This window comes from Choloepus didactylus, chromosome 2 (genome assembly GCF_015220235.1).
Source record: "Choloepus didactylus isolate mChoDid1 chromosome 2, mChoDid1.pri, whole genome shotgun sequence".
Classification (NCBI taxonomy): Eukaryota; Metazoa; Chordata; class Mammalia; order Pilosa; family Megalonychidae; genus Choloepus; species Choloepus didactylus.
In genome coordinates, this window is record NC_051308.1 from 109,035,685 (window position 1) to 109,059,233 (window position 23,549).

Below are 23,549 nucleotides of genomic sequence, written 5' to 3' on the forward strand. Positions count from 1 at the left end.
CAAATTACAACACAATATGCTTCCTGATGAGGTCCAAAATGTTCTGGAATGAGATTGATTGGCCCACCAAATCTGGGTGGATCTCATCTGGACTGACCCCTAAATCCTATTCATTCCTTTTCAGGTCCCCCTCTTTCCTTATCTAGCTCTGATCATCCTTCCACTGGCAGGACTGGCAGGACTTTGGGGGCTCCCAGCCCCAGCCCCTCCTTTTATAAAGGGGAAAAGGGATGGAGGAAGTGATTTAACCAAGGCCATTGCCCAGGGCCTTTTCTGGCCAATACCCCGAATATGTGCGTATATTGGAGGAATGTTTGTCCAGGTTTTTTTAGTGTAAAATGGCCACTGATACACACACACACACACACACACACACACATAGATGTCAGCTAGGCCTTAAGAGGGACTAACTCTGGAACCGATCAACCCATCTCTGGATGGTGACCCCACAAGCAGATCTGCTCCTGGATTCCGAAGGAGCTCGCTCGCTAGGTCCTTCTCTGAAGCACCCTCTCTGTGTCCTACAGCGTTACAGATTTCCCATCGCCCAGCAATCTCTCCATCCCCTTTCTCTGCTTCCGAGAGCCACAGTTTTGGTCTCCCAAAGTCAATACGTTCCCAATTGTTTGGATACTGGGGACCCACAGTCTGGGGGCATATTCCTCAGTTTAGGGGAAAAAAGGGGGGGGGGGAGGGAAGAGGCTCCCAGTGGCGACGCAGGAGAAGGGGAGGGGAGCAACGGGGAATCTCAGTTTTGGCCAAACTCCTTGATGGGGAATCAGCTGCCTCTTCCAACACCGAAAGAGATTTTCGTCTCTTTTCTCCTTTATCTATTGATACTTTTCCTTCTTTCTGGTTTCTATTGCCCGCCTCGCTCTTAGTCCCTCTTTTCCCGGAGTCTTTCTCTATATATATATCTTTCTCTCTCTTTCTGTCTTTCCTTTCTTCTCCTGGGTCTGCCAGGCGCCCCTCTTGCCCCAGCATCGCCTAGTTATTGATTGTTCACCCCGCTGTCCCTGCCTCAAACAAGAGTCCGAAGCTGGCTCCGCGGAATTTGCGCGGAAGGGGTTTGTGTCCACTTCACGCCTGGGCCTGGCTTTGGGAGCCGCGGGCAGCGAGTGGGGGCGGCCTCAGCTCCGGGGTCCCGGGCTTTCGGCGGGTCTAGACTTTCCCGAGGCTCCGCTTGGCGCGGCGAATCCAGAGACAGCGTCTACACGGGCCTCGCGGCCAAGAACATAACCCCCCGGGAGAACTGACCCTGAACGGCGGCGGGTTGGTCATTCGCGGCTCTCTCTCCCCGAGGGGAAGGGTTCAGCGGCGGAGTGGAGGAGCGTAGGTGGCCCTTGGTCCCCGCTGCTGGCGCGAGGGGAGGCAGGGACCCCAGACCCCGAAGCGGGGGCTTTTCGCCGGACCCGGGTCGGGGAGCGGCCGAGCCGAGGAGGCCCGGTCGGCTCCAGCTTCCCCGGCGCCCCCAGCTCCGCGCCCCGATTCCCGGAGCTCTCCAGGGCCGCGTCGCCCCGTCTAAGCCACCTTCCCTTCCCATGCCCTGGAGCTTTTTTCTATTTCATCTTGTTTCCTTGCCTTTTCTATCATTTATTTTAACATCTTTAGTGCCTTTGTAACGTTTCCTTTGTATTTCATTTACCTTATTTTATCCCTTTTGTTTAACATTCTATTTCTTTTCAAATGGATTTTTTATTCTTCCTTTTTATCTGTTTACGATCCCCTATTTTCTTTTTCAGCTCCCTACCGCCTCGGCTCTTCTCGCGCTTTCATTCCCTCTTCTCCTCGGTGCGCCCGCCGCCGTGTAGCTCCCGCGTCGGGTACCATCCACGGCGGTCCGGGCCCCCGCGAGGAAGCGAGTGTCCTCCACGCCTCGCCCTTCCCGCCCGGAGAGCCCTCGGCGCCTCCCGAGGAGTCCACGCCCCGCGCCGCTGCGGAGCTTGCACTTTGTCGGAAGCGGGAGCTCGAATCGCCGCCGCCGGCCAGAGCTCAGAGACCAGGCAGCGGGCGCGGGCAGGGGGCCCTGCGGGCAACTTCCGGCCTGACTTTGGTCTCGTCCAAGGGCAGACAGAAGGACAGACACACGCCCCTCCCCGTTCACAGGCAGAAGCCATTGGCTGACCCACGCTGGAACCCCGGGACCCGCAGACCATCTCCAGAACCCCACAGACCCACACCGGCAGAGGAACATCGCAGCCAACTCAAGGGCACTGCACACACGACACACACGAGAAACACACCGAGATCAACAAATACCACACGCGCAGCTCAAAACTACACACACATGCACACACTCACAAAGACCCTTGGACATACGCATGGTTATGCCGTGCATACACCAGCCAGCACACACGTGATTGCACACTGCAGATAGACTTGACACAGAGACTCATGAACCTACTTACACACACTCAGCAGCCCGCCAGGCTTTCAGCATTAAGTCAACCCATCTCAGGGGTGACCATCGGGAAATCATCCCCATATACAGTCCCCCAGAGTTCAGTCCCTCTGCCTGGACTGAGGTTGCACGAGCTCCAAAACTGGGAGATAATGGCTGCTTGTTTGACCAAGGGATGTAACCAAAATCTGAGAGTCTGGGCCCCAGAAATGAGCATCAGACTTACAGAGCCCTATGTGAGGCAGACAGAAACCGGCACTGCACCAAGAAAACGGCACCATGTTGCAGAAGTATAAAGCAGGCGTGCAATAAACATGCCAGTATGTATGCTGTGCCACATGTATCACATACAGAGCTGGTGTTCGCCCGCATGCCTAGACAGAGACCATTACTGGCATGAAAACAAGCAGAGGAGATGTATGTGGTTCTAGGAATAAAAGTAACATGTATATGTGTGCAAATATAGGTTCCAAAACACACAGTAGAGAATCTCTGTCCAGCTCATGGGCATTGTTAGCAAGCTCGCTCATGCCTCTGCGGCGAGGTCTGGGTTTCCTTTCCAGGGTAGAGGTGGATTTGTTACATAGGAGCTCTGTGGTGAGGCTGATTTAAAGGAGAACCCTGTGCATGTGATATGCAATCATGTCAGGGCTGCACCCCGTTGCAAGTCCTGGATCTGGAGGGTATCCTCAGCCATAGCAGCAGCTCAAGTGGTGGCTGGAAATGCTTGACCAGTGGTGGGGACTATCTGCAGGCAGGTGACGGTGCATGCAGGCTATGCCGGATAAAAACACAAACCCACTCCTGGCATTCATGGACCCGCTCCACACACAGAAAGCTCCTGACAGTCACACTGGGCAAAAGGCAATGTGTGGTTACTACTGTCCAATCGGATTGCCACGGAGATGAATTTCGTGGGAGAGAAGATGTGGTTAGAGATATTTATGTGCACACACAGAGCTCCACAGGTTTGGAGCCCACTTATTGTACAGGAGCGCTACAGAAGTAGGAAAGAATACCTATTAAAAGAGAAATGCTGATGAGTCCCCAGCTAGAGTGCCAGGCTGCGTGGAGGCGGGTCTCCATGGGGCAGCCCTGGTTGAGGGTTGATCCATTGTCCAAAGGACTCGAGATTGTTATAAGTGCAGAGTGGGGCACCCAGTGAAATTGCAACTCCTCTCGCTAATCTCTGGGCTGAGCCTGGGGGAAGAACAGGCAGGAGTCAGACCCACATTCTAGGTCTCTAACGTGTGGAATGGAGGATGGAAACTTGGTCCCTGGGCTGGCTGTCGATCTGCGGGTCTCCCCTGCCCTTGACTGGGTTTTGGTGCCTTGCAGCGCCTTTCACTTTCACCCTTTTAGGTCTTGGTCGCTGGCTCTCAATAGGTTTCTGCCTCTCTCGGTTTCTCTCTCTCTCTCTCTCTCTCTCTATCTATCTGCCTTTCTCTCACTGACTCTTTGGCTCTTTAAATATTGGCTCTTTAAATATTCTGTACTATTCGGCCACAAAAGAGAAACAGCCAGATCCAGGAGCAGATATAAATAAAAATGCATATCATAGTTGTAGAGATCGTTGATTGATAAACCCCAGCCATCTTGCTGGTCTCTATATATGACAGCAAATTCTCTTGCTTCTATGTAAAAATCTAAATACAGCCTTGAAGTTTTGTTTCCTTTCAGTCCTTTGACCACAGCCTCTTAGGGCGTCTGTCTCTCTATCCATTTCCCTCAGTGTCTCTTCCTCCTTACACTACGCCATTCAGGAGCCGGAGGTTTGGCCCTCAGACCCCGCTGCAGTTTCTGCAACCCGCCCTCTCCCCAACATCGCCTTCTTTGAAGTTTGCTCGGGTGGGCAAAGGGGTTTTGAGACAGCGAAAACTAGATAGCCACAATGCAAGCAGAGATCTGGAGAAAGATGCTGGAAACCTGACCCAGAATCAGGTATCTCTAGGGAGCATAAAACAGATACTTCCTTAACCGACCTGGGGGTTGGAGGCCTCTTCTGAGTCTAGTAGAGGGAAGAACATGGGTGAGGTTCTGGAATCCCAGTCCCTGCCCCTTGGCTTCCAAGGACCAGCAGAATCCCACCTCCCCAGGCAGGAGAAGGGGCACCCAACTCAGTAGGGCAAGTTCTGGGAAGCATGAAGGAGAAACAACACAAAATGTAAAGGTCTCGGATTCCCCCCATCCCGGGGGCATCTGGCGTAAATAACGTCTGAGTGAAGAAGGGATGGAGTAGACCAGGGGCATCTCAGAGACTGAGGCACCTTGCCAGAGAGCCAGAGACTGGCCAGACCAGGATGGCAGCACAAACATGGAGGGGAGAGGAAGGGCTCCCGGCTCAGTCCTGGCTGAAGGAAGGAGCGCCTGGTCGGATTTTGTCCATGTGGTAGTTTGTGCCATCACGTGCTGGTTGGAGTGAGTGAATAAGCCAAAAGCCCCTGCTTGGGGTCCAGTGACCAGCCATTAGGTGGTGGAAAGAGGGAAAAGGACTTGCTGATGCGGGCTGGGCTCTGGAGGATGTGAGCCTCCGCCGAGCCAGCAGGGGGTGGAGGGGGCCAGGGCCCCCACGCTGGGCAAGTCCTAGAGGACCTGCCAAGTCCGTCCCTCCCCACCTCCAGATACACCGACACTTGTTCTCTCTCCAGGTCTGGATTCTTTATGCCTCTCTCCTTGTGAGTTTGTGACTCTGTCTCTGGCTCCCCTAATTCCCTGTGGACTGCGAATCTGTCTTTCTCCCTCTCTGTCATTGCTTCACAGCTTTTCTGGCTTCATCTGTCTCTGTTTTCAGGTCTCTGGCTCTCCATGTCACTCCCCACCTTTTGTTAATTCAAAGGATTCTCACTGAGCCCCTCCCCACGCTTCCCAGAATAACATTGAGTAAAATGAGATAAAACCTGCCTGTAGGTTTTTTCCCTGTCCTACTCCCCTCAGCCCCCTCCTCCAGGGCTACAACCCCCTCTTATAATGTCAGATAATTGCTGGTGTGCAGCTCTGAGGAGCCCGAGCTGATACTAGGGAAGGAGAAGGGGGGAGAGAAATAAATAATAATCTGCCTCCATTCAGTGTATATAGGTTACCTGATTTGCATATATGCTAATAATGCTATAATTACCCTGCTGTTCTGGCCTGTGATCAAGTTCTATAAATATATAGGATAGCAGAGCTAGGCCTAGCAACACCACCCCCCAAATTATAAAGTATATGTATGTATACGTGTGCATTTGTGTGTACTCTCAATCTACCAGCCTCTCTTTGTTATAACACACTCCCTTACAGGCGCCAGCTCTTCTGGCTCTCAGCTACCCCTACTGTGTTTTGAGGCAACTCCAAGAGAGGAGGAAAGAGATGCCTGAATGGGAAAATGTTCTAGGTTATATATAATTCTTAGTATTAGCATCATTATGAAGAAGTTATTGATATTTTCAGGAAAATCAAAGATTTCCAAAAATTATTGAATTAGTTATTATCACTTGAATGCACCCACCTCCTACAGGTCCACATTTGGGGTTACTGGTAGGGGGATAGGAAGAGAAAGCTCCCATATTCTAGACTGATTGAGGTGTTTAAGAAAGTACTCTCTATGGCAAAGCAGGTGGAACCCCCTTCCCCCAAATCTTCCTTAGTCCCTGAGCACATTCCCCTCTCTTGTGGGAAACCAGGGGGAAGATGCACAGGGTGCTGTGCAGATTTTGGGTGATGGTGGCAGAAATGGATAGGAAGCTTGGAGGAACATAAAAGATGCAATCCACAGCTGTCTGCTTTTAATTATAATTATCCCTTTTCGCTTCCTTTCTGGCTAATGAGGGGGGGATTTAAATTTTTTTTCCCTTTTCTCCCCCTCCCTTCTTTCCCTGGAATTAAGGAGTGGGGTGGGTTCAGGGTCCTCCTCCCCTTCCTCCCCCATCCCATGGTTCCTGGGAGAAAGGCAGACTCCAGTGGGTGGTGACAGTATGAAGAGATTTGCTGGAACAAAAGAAGGACAGGTTTGGATTGCTGGACACGTCCCAGAGCTGGAGAGACCCCCCTCCCAATTCACTGGCACCCCCTCCCATCAACCCCCCAGCTCCCTAGACAAGGAACTCAATGTCTTCCAGCCGGTGAGAAAGGAGCTAACAGGAGCCCCGGTCTAGGGGAGAGGGAGGAGGGAAGGGGTGGGGAGCTGGGGAGTGGGGGCAAAATTAGTCTCAAAGGATCTTTATTTCTGAGCTAGTGAAGCAGATGTAATCAAGGGGAGAGCAAAATAATCATAATGGGAGGAATGGGGGAAGGGGCAAGCTGAGCTGGAATGGAGGCACTGGGCCTGGGCCGGGACAGGGCGGAGAACTGGGGAGCAGGGAACCTTGAGTGCAGGGCATCTGATGTCTTCCCCTACATCCCCAAAGCCTCCCTACTTTAGGGTAGGGAAAGCAGGACCAGGTATACGAACTCAGACCTTAGCCCTCAGAATTCCTCCTTCAGAGCTCAGGGGTGGCTGGGCCTGAAGGTGGCTGGTAAGGCACCAAGGAGAAGAGAGCCCCCACCTCCCAGCAGAGGGAGGTGATGAGGAGAGGGGAGACCGAAAGCAGAGGAGGAGGGGGAGAGAGGGGACCAGGCAGAGACTCAAGTGGCCTCCAGGTCTGTGGGACAAAAGTTGGAGGGAGATTTGTGTATGAGAGAGGAGGGGAGGGGGCCGTGGGGAAGGGGGTGCTTTGACAATGAACTTGAGACAAACTTCATTAGCATGCAGGCCTGCTGTCTGTCACGTCGAGCTTAGGCCGAGTTCCCATGCAGGCGGGGAAGAGTGGGAGGGAGAAAAAGGGAGGCGCCGAGGGTGGGGGCACATGTGAGAGAGAGAGAGCCGGCCATTGTACCATTCCAGGGGGGCCCCAGCTTCCACCAAATATCGGGACCCCAGCCCTGGAAACCAACCCCCAAATCACTCTCCCTCCTCTAAGAACAAGATAATTTATCTCCCACATTGAATCTGTGGTCCCACCCCTTCTCCTCTCTCGTCTAGACTTCCAAATGCTAGCTTCCATCACCCCTACACACACCTGCCCCCACCCCCAGCTCTCACCCTTCATCTTCCAATTGTTTCTTTCTCCTTCACCACTAAGATCCGGATTTATGATTAGCCAGGCTGACAGAGATGGGAGTTTGGGGAAGGTTTGAGAAGACGTCCGGGACCGGAACACCCTGAGCTTCCAGACAGCAAACTGGGTCCTCATTCTATCACCCCTCTTATCAACTCCACTCCCCACCCTAGATGCACACATCATTTAACCACTCTCTCAAGTTTGAAAGTGAATTAGAACTCGGAGACTGGGGACAGGAGGAAAAGCCTCCTCTATTTCTGTCCCACCCTTTCTCTTGCTTCCTCTGGGCATGGGGGGTGGGGGGCGCTGACCTGGAGGAACCATAGCTTCCCCGAGCCCCCCGCCCCCCCGCCTTCTTCCTGCCTCAGGTTAGAAAAGGCGGTCGGGAGAGGTGGGAAAAGGGGTGGAGATGACAAAGACCCCTTCCCACGCAGGCACTAGAGGAAGGAGGAGGACGCGTCATCAGAGTGGGCTGTTATTTTGGTGGTGGTGGTGTCTCCAGACAGGGGCAGCACCCCCTTTTTGCTGCCTTTCCAGAGAGAGCAGCAAGAGAAAGAAAGAGAGAGGCAAGCAAAATTCCTGAATGGATAGACAGATGCTACGTCATCGGAGCTGCATCCTCCACTCCACAAGAGGCTAGGAGCTGGGGAGAGAGAGGCAGTCCAGCTGCAGGGGCCACGGCCGTGGTCTGTCTTCCTCACAGAAGCCAGGTGAGTGGTCATTCCGGTCCAGGGGGGACCCTAGCCACCATCCCCTCAGACATCTGGGCTGGGGGGTGGGAAGGGATCCCCTAAACCAGTTAGGGCCCCCTAACCTTCCTACTTTGTCTACTGGCTAATGGAGGATGGTGCAATAATTACAGCAAGGAAAGGCTGATCAAAGACTCAGGGGGTCCCCAAAAGGGATAAGGCATGCTTGTGGAGGAGTAGTTGGCAGAGCGGGGTTTCGCCTCTGCTCCCCAGGCATCCACGGCTGAGCTACAGGCAGTGGCCCTGCCCAGCCACCCCAGAGCGACATCTAAGTCCCCCTCCGTCCCCGAGCCCCAGCCGGCCGGGCGACAGCTCACTAAGTTTGTCAATGCGATTCAGGAGGGCTTTAGGGTCACGGTGTTACTGATCCTATTAATCGGCCCCTCCCTTCTCACCACCAGACACGGCCAACATCTTAATGCTTGCACCAGAGGAGAGGCGGGTAGGAAGATTGTAGTAGAGATGGGAGGGAAGAGGAAAAAATGGTTCTGAATTTGGACTCCTGACCTTTCTTTGCCCTGGCTCTTATTCCTCTCTGCCCCAGAGACTTCAGGTTTTAGGGGAAGACAAAAGTCTGAGGGACTGGGGCGGGGGTGGGGGAAAGGTGCCACATTTCCAGAAAGGTGGAAACCAGAACTGAGGAAAATGCAAAAATGCCTTAGGCTAAGTTCATTCTTCTTCCCTCCTTTAGCCATAAGCTGAGGGGAACCTAAAGGCAGGTGAGGTGGGGCGGGCGCAGATGCTTAGGTTCTAGAAGGGGAGAGGGCTCTAACCCAGCTCTCTTCAGACCCATCTCATGCAGGTTTTTGTTTGTCTGTTTTTTATGGCAGGCCCAGGGAGATATAGAAAGAAGGCACTATTTCTGCCCCTCGCCCCCCACCCACACTATGCCTTCTGGAAGACAGGATGGGCTCATTGTCGGGTACTGGCAGCTGGAGCTGAGCAGACTATTTCAGATCGCTGAGGCTGCCAGCCCTCGTGTGTGCACACACATGTTCCATGCCTGCAGAGCTGTGTCCCTGAACACATGTCCTCCTGGGCACTGCACAGACAGTGGGGTGGGGTGGGGCAGAGCTCAGGGAGGAGAGGGACGATCGCCCCAGGGACCGACCAGAACTCTCTCCGATTGGGGTGGAGGAAGGAGCCAGAGGCTCCCCAACTGTCCTTGTGCCTATTTTTCCACCATATCTGCAAATTTAGGTGGGGTACAGGTGGCCCCTTCTTTGGTAAGAAGATAATTTCGGGCTGAGACATCCCTTTACAAAATGGATGGGTTTGGCAGAACTGAGAGGCTAGGAGTCAAATGGGTATTTGAGGGTGTTAGAAATGGAGAGGGGGGCACTCATAGCACCCCTCCTAGAAATCAGGCTTGGATTTAAGTGTCCCCTCACCCCCACTTTTTTTTTTTCTAATTTTCTCTGCATTTTAAGTAGGTTACTTTCCTGATTAAAAAAAAGGGGGGGGGGAGAAAGAAAAGAAAAGCTAATTCATTGTGGAATTGAGTTCAAGGTAGAAGGATTCACCAATTTACCCCAACACACATACGAACATACACACATGCACATCCATACACTTGTCTCAGCATTTTAGGAGCGGAGGCACCTATAGTATACATGTCATTCCCACAAACCATCATTTAATAATTTAGCCTGAAAACAAAACACTGAGAAGGTGAGACTATAAAGTATTGAGACCGGGTGCCATACCCAACATTAAAATTCAATGAAAAATAAAAACCTGCTTTGTGTTCACACCTTTTGTCTATGTAAGAGATAGAGGGAGAGGAAAGAGAGGGGGAAAACTGATAGCTACATAATATGTGTTTCTGGGTCCTGAGTGTTCTACATGGACAAATGATAGGTAGATAGGTAATGACAGAGAGAAGTGGGGAAGGCTAGAACGATGACATGATTGATTATATCTTAAATTCACATGGCACTTTACAGTTTACAGTGCAGTATGTTCTAAACAGACAAAAGTGCATCCCGACCTCAGGTCCTTCATTCCATCCTGGGCATGCTTTCTGGTAGCCCATGAGCAACAGGAATCGGTGAGGAGATAGTCCATTGGGCAGGGGACAACTTCTTTAGCTTTAAGTCACAAAGGCCAGGGCATCTGTGCCCTAAGGGTTTGGATGGAGGTGGAAGGAGGCTGTGAGGACAAGGCTGGGTTCGAGTTGTACAGGGGAGATGAAGTTGGAGAGGTTCTGGCTGGGGACCCTGCCTTCCCTGCACGTCCAGGCTTTTCTCTTTCAGCTGTCTCCCTGTGCAGCCTCAAGCCCTGGGAGCTGGAGAGTGACACCCAGACTGCCTAGATCCTGAAAATGTAAGACTAGGAGAAAAAGAGCTAGGGAGAGAGTGATAGGGAGACTGGAGAATGTTAGGGAGAGAGGATTGGAGCCACTCGAAGGACTTTAACCTCTGCCTTCTCCTCCTTGGCAGGAGCTGGGCATCCAAGAAGAAGCAGCCTCGTTTGTTTCTGGTGTCATCGTAGGTGGCCCCCTTTGGCTTTTGGGGTATTTATTTTATTTGTTTGTCTTTGATGTTGGTGTGGGCAGAGGAGGAAAAGGAAAGCTGGCCCTGCATTACCTGTTTCTCCTGTTCTCTATACCTCTGTACTCCGCTCCCTGCCTCTTCTATCTTTCAGCCTGATTTTGGTCTACTCTGATTGTAGTAAGATCTACCTAGTCATTGATAATGGGAATGGAAAAGATGGATTGGAAATGAAAGACTACACTGTGCCTGGCTCTGTGTGAGAGAGGAGAGGTGTTGGGGATACAGGGAACTCTTTCCCCCCTTCTCCCTTAGGCTCCCCAGGGCAGAGATAGAGGGCAGTTGACCTTGGGGAGGTGGTTGTTTGAGAGGGGGGAGCAGAGATATCTGTACACGGGAGACAGGGGTGAGAAAGGAGAGGAGCATGGGCTATGGTGAATGGGGACCTGGGAAGATCAAATAACGGTGAGTGGGGATGTATGTCAGGGTAGGTGCCTGTGAGCATTGCCAGGATTCTGGTGGTGAAGCTGGAAGCATCCGTGGAGATGTCATTGCATTTGTCTGAGCTGATAGGCTTGAGTGTGCGTGTTTGTGTGTGTGTGTGTGTGTTTGTGTGTGTGAGCATGCGCAGCACCCATGCACACTCATGCTTTTGCCCTTTAAGGAGACCGTTTGCTGATAGCTGAGAGTCTTGTAGAAAGGGCTCAATGTAGATGGACAAGCCGACCCTCTACCGTCTCTACCACAGGGTCTCACCACCCCGACTCCATAGGATTCTCAGGCAAGTGAATAAATGAACAATATGTGGGTTCAAGAACAGAATCAGAATCAGGAGCAGGCAGGGGAGGCAGTGCTTAGACAGGCCTGAGGAATTCTCAGCCTGGCTCCTACACGGGAGAAAAAACACTTTGTGGGAAGGGATGGATTGTATCCACAGGGATGAAATCCTCCAGATTCTGTCTCTATGCCTTCTAACCTAGTCTACCCAGATGAACAGACCTATTTTTATTTTCCACACATACTCAGCATTTTTTTAACTGCCAATTCTTGCTTTTATTAGTCCCCATCCCATAGACAATGCAAATATTCTATAGCAAAAGAATAATGTGTAATAATATTCCTAATAATGGTGCACTTGCAAGACAGAAATATGTATCTAAACTCACCCTCCCCCAAATGCAGCTTTCATCAGCATCTTCAAGGCAAATTAACCTGGTAATTGAAACAAAGAAAAAAATGTGCTTTATATTTAATTGCCTGTATATTTTGAGAGAGTGACTTAAAACCAAAATGTATGTTGGGACCTGAATTATAAAGATCTGACCAAAAGCTGCATCCAGAGAGCATAATTCAGGCCACATTTTCCTATTCGTGGGCCTCTTCAGGCACACAGACAATGGGTGGGCACCGGGGTTGTGGGGATGGGGGTGGGGATGGGCACAGGCAAAGAATGCAGGCTTCTAGGCTAATTGAGACCATTATAGACTGGGGCCAGAAGCAGGAATTTGGTGTGCTCTACCCACAGTCCCGCAGAATTTCCCTCCACAGCAGTCCACAGACCATTGCTCTGCAGCACCCTACAGCAGAGTTCTGTGTGGCTGGAAGCAGAGAGCTCTGCTTTGGCCAAGCCTTCCTAGGGAGACTGAGGCTGGTGTGCCAAGTACAAAGGGGGCCTAATGTGCACATTCTGTTCCAGGTGCTATGACAGGCCTGCAGTAGCTAAATTCCATATAGTAGAGGGTCTCCTCTGCTCAAAGGAACTGCTGAAGAAGAGCCATTAACACGTAACATGACAGACACCCCCCCCAACATAGGCAGATCTGCAGACCCTACAGAATGCATGCACACAATCCACATGACAGCAAAACAGAGTTGTAGGCACACCCACAGGTACACGCAGACCTTTATTAATTCAACAATTAGAGAGTAGCCACTGGGTTTTAGGCTTAGTGTTAGATACCGTGGACACAAATATGTATGAAATTGCCCCTGTCCTGGAGAGCTGTCTCCTTTGCCACCCTTGAAGCCATTCCTTTTCTGGAACTGGAACAACCTGGATTGGTATACAAACCAATCCCAGGTAATGTGATGGTGGAGAATTTTCTGCCTCATTCAGGGCTATGGGAACTTAGCTTATAGCTCCATGTCCATTTGAAATAAAGACAGACACCCCACACACCTTCATCCCTGGGCAGGAGTGGTAGGAGATCAGATTGTCAATCTGCTCAGACAATGTCAAACAAAAAATTACTTTATTAGGAATCTAGACCCAGGAGGGATTCCATGTGGATAGTGCCGGGGCAACTTGGACTAATCTCCAACTGTGGGAGTTTGTCCTCCAACTTGGACACTCCATTTAAGCTGAAGCACCTCAGTAGAACCCAGAACCACGAGAGGAGGCAGGGGAATCCAGCTCTTTATCCACTTATTTGGGGATATTTAGATAGAAGTCAGCTAAATGCATGTTTCTCTTTTGACCTTGGTTTTTGAAGAAGTCCAGTGGAGTGTGAATTTGACCAGAAGGGGAATGGGTGTCACTTCTGGGCAAACAAACCTTTCTGCCCTCTCCACTCCCCAACAAAAATTCAGGGGTGCTAAAAGAGAGGGGTCAGTTCATGCTGAGCCCAGCCCTCTCTCACCACACCTGGGTGGCTCAGGCCTGAGTAGGGGGTTGTGGAGATAAGCTTGGGCCCCACAGAGGGCATGGGATGTGGTTGGAAATTGGTGACAGAGAAGAAAGGAGACATTGATAGCTAGCAGGATGACCAGCCCTTCCCCACAAGCTGGCCCTGGCCGCCTGGGCATTGGGTGAGGGGAGGAAGGTTGGCTTAAGGTGCCTTTAAGGGATCTTGTGGAAGGGCAAAAGGGGAGATATGTGTAGGGGAAATTGGTGGTGTACCTGGAGAAGTGTGGGCCCCATTTAGGATTGCTGGGATGTCTGAAGAGTATTGGATATCCTATAAAAGGGTGTGAGGCAGTGTACGGAGAAATATTTGAGGGGTCCTCTAGGCAGGAAGAGGAGAGGCTGGAGGACCTATAGTTCTCTGGGGCTGGGTGTGGGGGATGTATTCAGGGAATACATTTAGTGGTAAGCCGGTAGGATAGGGCTATCTCTGAAAGCGTTCGGGTAGGGTTCCCTTTTGCTGCAAATGTAGGGGCACCTGGGAGGGGGCAGGAGAAAAAAAGTGGGATTGGACACTTTATCTCTGCCTCTTTCCTTCCCTTCCCACCATTGGCTGGTGTGCTCCGAGGTCTGGGAAGATGAGGAATTGGCGCTGTGGAAGCTTCTAGAAAGCCTTTCCCTTGGGGAAGAGCCCTGAGATCCCGTGGAGGCTGACAGACCCGGAAGGCTGCACCAAGTCCAGTCTTGACGATGCACTGAGAGCTGGGGAAATCAGGTGGTTTGCTTCAGCCCCATAATGCTATTCTGGTAGGGAAGTTCAGGGCCTCTGGGCTTTACACTATTTGGAACTGTCCCTCACCCGCCTTCGTGTTGCTAACACCAGTAACGATTATTCAGACATCCCCCAATCTGTGAGGGGAGCGCTAAATTGAACCATCGGCCCTCCGCCTGAACCTAACCAAGCCGAATAGCATTCAGGTCTGGCTTTGTCCAGGTTTGTGCAGACACACGACCCTGGGGCCGATAAAACAATGTCCGGGCCTGATGGCCAAACCGGGGGTTCTTTGGACCTAGCACCTAGCACGTCCTGGTGGCTAGTGTTTAGGGATCCCTGGTTATAGGAGTCGGCCCATATTAATCAGATAGACAGGCTCCAGGCGTCTGAATGGTAGAGGTTTTTAGAAAAGGAACTGAGCGGAGGGTGGGGTAAGGACGTGGTGCTCGGACCGGAATTTGAACTGCTAGGGGCCTTTGGCCGGCTCTGAGCGCCCTCGGCCAGGCAGCGAGAATCCGGATTCCGCCCGCTGCCCGGAATAGGCCGCCGGGGATTAGGACCGAGTATTACTGGATTCCGCTTTTCTGAGCAGAGAGACCGACGAGCTCTGTGCCCCGCGCTAGGCCAGATGGGGAGCCAGGTCGGGAAAGCTCGGGACCCGGAAGCTTGCTGGGGATGGGCAGAGAGTTGGGAATTATCTCCTCCCCATGACCCCAGTTCTCCAAGCACCCGGAGCTGGAATTGGGGTGGGGGGCTCAGGGGTCGAGGTTGGAGGCGCACGGGGCTGGGGGAAGCGAGAGAAGGTGCTAGCGCGGGCCTCCGTGACTCGGTCAAAATCTGCGGGTCTTGCCCAGGCAGATGCCAGCTGGGATCCTCACCTCCAGCCTTCCCCACCTAGAACTTTGGTGCTGCGAACAGGTTCAAGAGGTATGACCATTTCTGCAAGGGCGGAAGAGGAGGCCTCCCAGCGAGGAGTCCCAAACTCCCAGAATCTTTCCCTCACTCTTTTGGATCGAAAACCGACAAGAGGTTCCCGCAGGTGCTAAAAGATGAGGATCACAACCTGGGAGGGAACAGAACCCGCGGAGTACAAAGAATATTCTGATGGGAGGAGGCGGGTAGCGGTAGCCTCCAGACCTCTGGCTCATTTTGAGGGGAGCAGAAAACCTCAGGCCCTAGATTTCCCCGGATCCCTTTTCCATCTTTGTACCCTGGTCCTGGCGCAACATACCTAGGACCAAAATGGAAAATGTACAAGCTACGAAAAGAGTGAGGTTGGAGATCAGAATCACAAATGGACTGGATTGGAGACGGCAGGCGGGTCTCGGGAGTGGGCGAGGCAGCGAGAGGCTGAGAATTAGCACACAGACCCCGGCCCACCCACCCCCATTCTCCCGGAGGCGGGGCGTCCCAACTGCGCTGGGTGACCGGACCCGGACAGTGGAGGGGCGGGGCCGGAGGGGAACGAGGCGGTGACGTCAGGCTCGGTGGAGCCAATCAGAGACTGGCCTGGGGAGGGAGCGTGAAAGGATGAATGAAAAGTCCGGAGCCGGAGCGCGCCGGGGCCAGAACAGCCGCAGAAGCTAAGCAGGGAGTGCGGAGGTGAGGCCCGCTCTGCTCTGCTCGCCTTGGTTCGGCGGAGGCTGAGAGCCGAGCGGTCTCCTTCGCTCCGGCGCCCGCCGAGCTCTTGTAATCCGGTCCTAAGGCCGTAGCGCTCCGTGGGCGGGAAGGCGCCTGGAGAACTGCGCGGGAGAGCACGAATGGGCACCCCAGGGCTCGTTGTAAGTGGCCGGGCTCGAGGTGTGCGAGCGCCTCGGAATCCAGCATGTCCTCGCGTCCTCCAGGAGGGGCCGCCCGGCCCCACACCCTCCTGGGGCTCCCGGGACCTCCCTCTTGTCGACTCCCGCTTCTAATCAGAGCCCCCATCAAATTCTAAGGCACCTCTCGCCTTGGACCCCCGGCCATTTTCACGGCCCTGGGTGATTTCTGGTCCTCTTTGTACAAAGCCTTTTCTCTGGGGGGCTCTGCAGGGCCTGGGACTCGGCTGACCTGCCAGGAGCCTGCCCGACCCGCTCTCCATTTTCCTCCCCCGACCCCATATCCTGTGTGCTCTCCCGGATCCCTTCCCGGAGTTTCTGGGTTCGCTTCTCATCCCACCCCCACCGCGGTCTCCCCCCCTCTACTCCCACTCTGGGTCGCCGGGATTTTCCCGTTTCTACTGGGGCGCCTCTGGGGTTTTTACTCCCAAGGTTATTGGTTGTTTTTTTTTTTTTTTTGCCAGCCCCCCCCCCCCCTTTTAGTCGGCAGCTTGGATCCAGCTCTTTTCCCCGCACGGGCTCCGCTTCACTTCCACCGCCCTCGGGAGTTGGAGCCACGGCAGGGCCGGCTTCGCGGATCTCGGTCCCTCAGCCCCTCCCCCGGGGCTGCTGGGGCTCCACTGAGGGCTAAGGCTCAAACTCTCGGGTGCACCCTCGATCTTCTAAACGAGGGCAAAGGAGACCCCGGGAGGTTTGGAAGGCCTCCGCATCGGTCTCAGACTGCTTCCCGGGTGGCACGAAAAGCCCGCGAATCCCTCCTCCCCAGGACCAGCTGAACTCGCGCTCTTGGCTCTGATAGGGAAGCGGGAAACGCGGCATCCGAAGCTTTTGGGATCTGGGTGCAGGGACGATCTCCAGCCCTCGACGCCAACGGCTGTCACCCCCCCCCCCTTTTTTTTTTTCCGGTCTCTGTGCTGTCTGTCTCCCTGTGTCTCTGCGTGTTTTTCGGTCTCGGTCTCTGTTTCTCTCTCTGACCCGCACCCGGACACGCTGCCCCTAACCCCACCGATGGCGACAGGGGGGCTGCAGCGGCGCTGGCGGCGGCGGCGACAGCCCGGAGACTGCTTGGAAGCGGCGGCGGCGGCAGCCAGGAGGCGGGGTTGGTTGTTATCTTTGGTTATCTAGCTGTATGAGTGGTGTGGAGTCTTCATAAAGCTAGATAACCGAAAGTAAAAATAACCCCATACACTGCGCAGAGGGGAGCCAGGGAAAGCTGGCAGCGCGGGCGGGCGGGGGCGGCTAGAACCGCGAGGAGGCACTGGCGGCGGGATGCGAGAAGAGGACCCCACGGCGCTCCAGCCTCGAGCCCGCACCAGTTCGGGCGACTCCCGCTCCCCAACTCTGGTCCGCGCAGGTAGGAGTCGTTGTCCCATTGCACTTTAGCCTGGTGCAGTATCTTTCCCCGCTGAGCTGGGGAAGAAGCAAGAAAGCGCGGCGTTTTGGTGACCTCTCAGATTGGGGCCTTATTGGCGCCTCCCGGTCGGGTCTTGGCGGGGGAAGCCGCTCCAGGGAAGAGATGTGTTGAAATCTAGTTGCAGGGTTATTCGGGACAATGCCTGGGGCTCCCGGGTCAGGCCTTTCCGGTGGGCGCTGGTGAACAGTTTCCCGAAAGCTATCCGCAAATACTGTTGGAGTGGGTGGGTTCCGGGAGATCACCTGAGAATGCTAGTCCGTGCTTTGATCAGCTCCCTGAGGCCGTGTAGGGCTCTTCAGCTTAGATGGGAGCTGAGAGTGGCAAAGTGGAGATAGGTGGGGGTAGGAATCAAGATACTGGGTGGTGGGTGCTCAAAACAAGGACAAAGTGGGCTGGGGAACCTTTTTGCATAGCCTAGGTACTTGGGCAATGGAATACAGAAAGTCTGTCTCAGCTCCAATTCCATATTCTTTCCTCCTTTTGACCCACGTAATTGAACCTGATGTCTTGAAAAGCTTATCATGCCTGCTTGTCTTCACTGATCAAGTTGGGGTCTTTCAGGATACCCTATATTCCCACCCCATTCTCAGTGTTGGAAATCCTCTCCAAGAAGAACAAATGGCCTCAAGGAGCTCTGAGGAGCTCAAACACAAAGGAATTTCTAGCTTAGCATCCATGCTGCCCAGAGAAAGCAAAGAATTAGAGATTAATCAAGGCTTTCCCTAAAAGAATCCATTTATTTGGCCTGACCTAAATATTTTAAGCAAAAGAGTGTTTAGGTGCAGTTGAAAGGAGGATGGTCTAGGGTCACTTTGTAGAATAAAAGTAAACATAGCCAAAGCTAGAAGTAGTCCCCTGTGCATTTATTAGCTCTTCCCATCCCATCTCCCACCCTCTCACAATCCAGGACACAGGGCATTAAGGAGAAAAAAGGAGGGCAGGAGAACTGGACAAAATGATCTTGTACTGACTCCAGTTTCCTGTGTAAATTAAACATTTACTCCCAGGAAACTGATTTTATAGCTAGAAGACAATGATTCAATTATATATTATGTGGGAGAAAAATTGAGGAATCCAAACAAAAAATTGGGCATCAGGGAGCCTGGAGTACATAGGTCTCCCTCCTTCAGAGGTTTGGAGGAAGGGGAGGGAGATCAGTGGCCTTTGCTTTCTCAGCCATTTGGAGTTCGAGTTTTATGGAGGAGGGGCAGGTGAAGACTGGAGGGGTAGGTGCAGACAGGATAAGGGAAGAAGGGAGCAGGTTTTAGGTAGGGATTTACTAATCCTTAATACCACACATACTTTCTTCTATCTTCCAACCATGTGAGACAGCTGTTATTAGCCCCATTTCACAGATGAGGAACCCCAGACTCAAATGAGTTCCTGATAGCACTCAATGGTTTCAAACCCCATGTTTTTTCCACTACTCTCCGCTTGCCTACAGGAAGAGCTAGAAAGAGAGAGTGAGGGGGGTGAAGACCGTGACCCAGGGAGTGAGCTGAGCAGGGAGGGTGTGGTATCTGAGAGGCAAGGGAAGGGGCACGGAGAGAGGAAAGGCTTGGAAGTGAGTATGGCTGGAGAGCTGGGGAAGATCTGACACGGGTAAATGCACACAAAGGCTATGAGGTGGGGGATTTGCAAAGCACCAAGAGAGGATTTTATTTTGTTTTGGCCTTTTACGTAGCTGGTTAGGAGACTTAGAACCTGTATATTATAAACCACACGGGGTTTATTAGCACATTTGCATGTTTGACTTTAGGATCTACAAAGAAGAGCTATAGAGAGAGGGGCAGGAGAATAGGGGGCTTGAGGGAACTGGTGGGTTGAGGGTTTATACCTTACCAATCAGTGGAAAGTAGGACTAGAGGCCAGGAGGGATGTGGGGGTGAAGGCTTGTGTCTGCCTGCTGTGTACATATGGTGTGTGCCTGTGGCTGTGTGGGTGGAATTGTCAGGAGAGTGATGGGTGACTGTTTGGGAGCTGTGCTTGTCTGGTTATGAGGGTGAGAAACTGGGTGTGAGGTTGGATGTGTGTGACTCCGTGGTGGGTAGGAAGCTTGATTGTGAGATGAGGGTTGCCTAGCTATGTATGGGCATAAATCTACTGTAGGAACAGATATTCTGGGTTTTTACCAAATGCAGATATCACAGTGATACCACCAAGTCCTGCCCCTCTTCCTTTGTACCAGATAGCACTTCCTCCAGCCAAACCCAACAGAACGGCTGGGAGAGAGGGTGCAGGGAGGCTGGATTGAAAGGGGCCTGGAAAGGCCTCACCAGGTAGCAGTTAGGACATTTCTTCTCCTATATATGCCCAAGAATTTTCAGTTCTATCCTTCAGATTTTGCAACAACCACCTATTTCTACTGAAAGCCAAATTCTAGGCTGGTTTCTTACCCATTTCTTTCCTCAGCCTTTCATCCTAATACCTTCCTATTGAATTCTGAGTCCTAGAGTTCAAAGGCAATTTCCTCCTAAAAATTTGATTCATGTTTCACATTATTACCTGCAGCTTCGCCCTGGGACAAATTTTTCCCACTTCCAGGTATAGGAAGGGTCTGAAAGGTCTTTACAGTCATAATGATCATCACAATCAGCAAGCCTAGAGAGAGAAAGAAGCAGAAAGCAAATGTAACCAAACTGAGGTCCACGTTTAGGCTCGGTCACTTACCAGCTGTGCAAATCTCTGAGCCTCAGTTCAGATATTTGTATAATGGGGATTAGAATTTATACCCTCAGGGTTGTTACATGGAACAAATGAGGAATTCTATGTGAAAGACCTTATAATACATTATGATACCCATGGGTAAAGGGTAATTCTTAGATTGCAGAAGGGTTTAAGGCTGCAGTTTGGAAAGAATGAAAGCATATGATTGATCTTAGCATGCAAAAAAAAAAAAAAAAAAAGGCATATGCTTGATCTCTGGCTTGTTCTTGACTGAAGATCCCAAAACATTTAATCTTGAGGAACTTCCTCCTTTTCCAGCTTTGAGAGTCAAGGAGGGACACCTGGGGACCTGGGTAGGCAGTGTCTGGAGCCTGGGAGAGGAGGCCCAATCCTTGAGAAGCCTTCAAAGGGGAAGAGGCTGGAGCTCACATGGAAGTACCCATGATTTTTTGGAAGAACGTGCTTTTTCTCTCTAATGGATCTTAGCACTGAAGGTGGGGTTTATGATTGGTTAACCGACTTATGTAGATATAGAAATATGGTATGTGTAAATGATAATTTCAAGTTTATGCCTTTAAGCTTCTAATTCTAGAGTTACTAAAAACAGTTTATTAAATTAAAGCACCAGTTAGGCAGTGGGTGTAAGTAACAAATCAAATAGAGGCCTGTGGACTTTTTTCTTCATCACAGAATGACTTTCAGAAGGGGTGTCTTTTCTCCCCTTGCCTCCCGGCCCACCCACTCCTGATGCAATTCCCGAGGTTGGTATCCCATCAGAAAACCCTGGGCACCTCTACATTTTTCATTTCTGGAAATTCTTCTTGAAGTCTATAATGGGCACATCCATTATACTTCCCAAGGTTTGGAAGTTGGAATCGTGGTATTTATGTCTTCACCTCCCTCACACCTCAATGTTCTGGGTACAGACTGGCCCTCTTACCTCCCTTCCTTTGCTATTGGGACCTCAGAGATCTGAGGATTATAGCACTGTCTTGTCCAGAGGCAGGACATGCCAACTTCCCTAGGAGAGAAATGAGTTCAGATTAATGCTTTAAAATCATTGGAGGGAAGGAAAAGAAAAAAGTATAAAAACTTTCTTTGTTGGTGTTTTGAGAAGAATGAGAAGCAGGGTTATGGAAGGGAAGGGTGGGTGGATAGATTGGCAGAGATGTGAGAGAAAAAGGGAACCCCTCCTTGCCACCCAGGCTCTCCCAGGGCTCAAAGTGACACCCCCCTCCTCCTGCCCTAATCCCCCCATTAGGCAGCTCTGAGTTTGTTATGACAGCAGCTGAAGGCAGCTGAATTGCTGTTTGCTGTGTCTACTAATTGGACTGAAGGGTTGGAGTCTGGACACTGAAAGGGACCATTGTTGCTGTTTACCTTCTGCAGCCGCCTCCCTGGGCACCCTCTGGGTGAAGGGGAGCTGAATGCCCTCAGGGTCATTGCACCCATTCCCTGTCTCAGTACAAGGAACTAGAGTGGTGAGACCCTTCCTCTCATTGCCTTGGGGTGATCTGAGTTTCCACAGCACAGAAGAGATAAGCCCTATACGTGTGCTGGTCTCTAGGGCCATCTGGGAGCTCCTAGGAGAGGGCAGTTCTGTGCTTGTCCTCTTCACCGTTCATTCCCATCCTTTCCAGGTACCCTGGCCTTGCCTCTCCTGCCAACTGATCAGGCTTAACCACTGTACCTTTTCTTGCCTGCTTTCTGCTAGACCAGTGATGCTGAACTTGATTATGCCCTAAAATCATCTGGGAAGCTTTGGGAAAAAGAAAGAAAGAAAGAAAGAAAGAAAGAAAGAAAGAAAGAAAGAAAGAAAGAAAGAAAGCAAAACAACAACAACAAAACAAACAAACAAAAAACACACCAGCGCTTGGGCCCAGCCCCAGACCAATAAACTAGTGTGTCTGGGAAACAAGTCCTAGGCATCAGCATCATTTAAAAGCTCTTTATGTGTTTCTAATTTGCAGCTATGTTTAAGAACCACTGATCTAGGACCATCTCTCTGCCTGGGACACACACACACATGCGCACACACAGGCACACCCCACCCCACCCCCGTCTTTCCCTACCTCTCCTTTCAAGCTGCTGATATCTTTAATACCATCAAGCATATTCTGTGTCTTCACTCATATATCTTTCTCATCTTTATTACCAAATTCTTTGTAGGAGCCTTCGAATTTAGAATGGAATTTAGAGATCTGTACAGTGTCTCCCATCTCAATCTGAGCTCTGCCCCAAGGGCAGGAGCTATGACTCCATATCCCCTTGGATTTCCAAATAGGATCCAGATGAGGACTGTGCTGATCCACATCACTTAAATCATTGGGGATCAAAGGGTGGCAGGTTCAGAGATACATAGACTTTTGTGCTCTTCCTCCCCCGAAGTAGTGCTGGCAATTTGTTGGTCTTTAAAGAGGAGGAACTTTCTTCAGATTATCTTTTCTTACTGTTTCCAAATGTTTCTGCTTCTCTTCCCTTCAGTTTCTCACCTGGGGCGATTGGGTGCTCCTCCACCCTCCCGCCCTCTTTCCTCCACACGTGCTCCGGAGCTACATCCAGCACCGCGGACAGCTCCTGGTGAGTGCAGTCTCAGCACTGACCCACTTTGGGAGGTTCCTCCTGTTTGCTTTGAATCTGTGGGAGTGTTTTGCAGTCAGCTGTGGTGTCTCAGCAAGAAGCAAAGGGTGAGGGCAGTTTGCATTCCTACCTCCAGAAAATCGGGTCTGCCCTTATGTGTGTATGGAGGGGGTGGGGGGGAGGTTGTACCTGAATGAGAGGGGCAGCTTCAGCAATAGGAGGGATGAGTTTTAGATTTCAGGAAGCTTGTAAGAGCTGGAGTTATGTACAATACAGCGTATGTGGATCAGATAGAGCTAAACTGAATTTCAGCTATCAGCAACCCTATATCTTTCATTTTACAGATGAGGAAATTGAGATCCCAAGAGAGTAGAAGAGGTGTGACCTTCTAGTCACTCAGCTGGTTGGGGCAATACTAAGATCTAGGCTCCTGAATTCTCACCTGGCTCTTTCCATTGTATCCAATGGCCCCTTTAGGATTCTCCCTCCCTGGGTTGGGCAGCTCAGGCCTAATGCTGGAGGGGAGTTCACAGGCTATCCTCATAAGAAAACGGATGGATGCATGTCTGGGCATGTGAGGTATGTACGCAAGCCATAGAGAGCTGGGGCTGACTGTTCTGTCTGAGGAGGTATGGAGGGGAGGCCTCAGGGAACAGCACAGGGGAAGGCATACCTAGTGGTAGCTGGCAAGCCCATGGAAGAAAAGGCCAGGGCCAACCATCTGTTAGGGCATGGAGGCCAATGGGTGGCCACAAGGAGTCTCCAGAGGCCAGGGGGAGTCACACAAACTGGAACAAGGCCTGGGAAAGGCCCTTCTGTGTGCCCAGGCTGCTCCTCCAACACCGTGAGCCTAGAAACAAAGGGGCCATTCTCTCTAGGATTTGATGCTGCCATCTCCGGCTGGCAGTGCCAGGTGGTGGGGGCATCAGGGGATGTCAATTCATTATCCCCCC

At 51.7% G+C, this 23,549-nt stretch overlaps 1 protein-coding gene across 1 annotated transcript in view; it reads left to right on the forward strand.

The window, feature by feature from the left end:
- Positions 1–291: 291 nt before the first annotated feature.
- Positions 292–23,549, forward strand: part of LOC119512751 (translation initiation factor IF-2-like) — a 31,521-nt gene continuing 8,263 nt past the window's right edge. Inside the window, exons 1-10 of the mRNA XM_037807576.1 lie at positions 292–297; positions 982–1,155; positions 1,303–1,519; positions 1,743–2,032; positions 7,696–7,847; positions 7,982–8,189; positions 10,670–10,743; positions 20,335–20,451; positions 22,501–22,596; positions 23,074–23,175. Of these exons, the coding sequence (XP_037663504.1) occupies positions 292–297; positions 982–1,155; positions 1,303–1,519; positions 1,743–2,032; positions 7,696–7,847; positions 7,982–8,189; positions 10,670–10,743; positions 20,335–20,451; positions 22,501–22,596; positions 23,074–23,175 (1,436 nt within the window). The remainder of the gene's footprint in view (positions 298–981; positions 1,156–1,302; positions 1,520–1,742; positions 2,033–7,695; positions 7,848–7,981; positions 8,190–10,669; positions 10,744–20,334; positions 20,452–22,500; positions 22,597–23,073; positions 23,176–23,549) is intronic.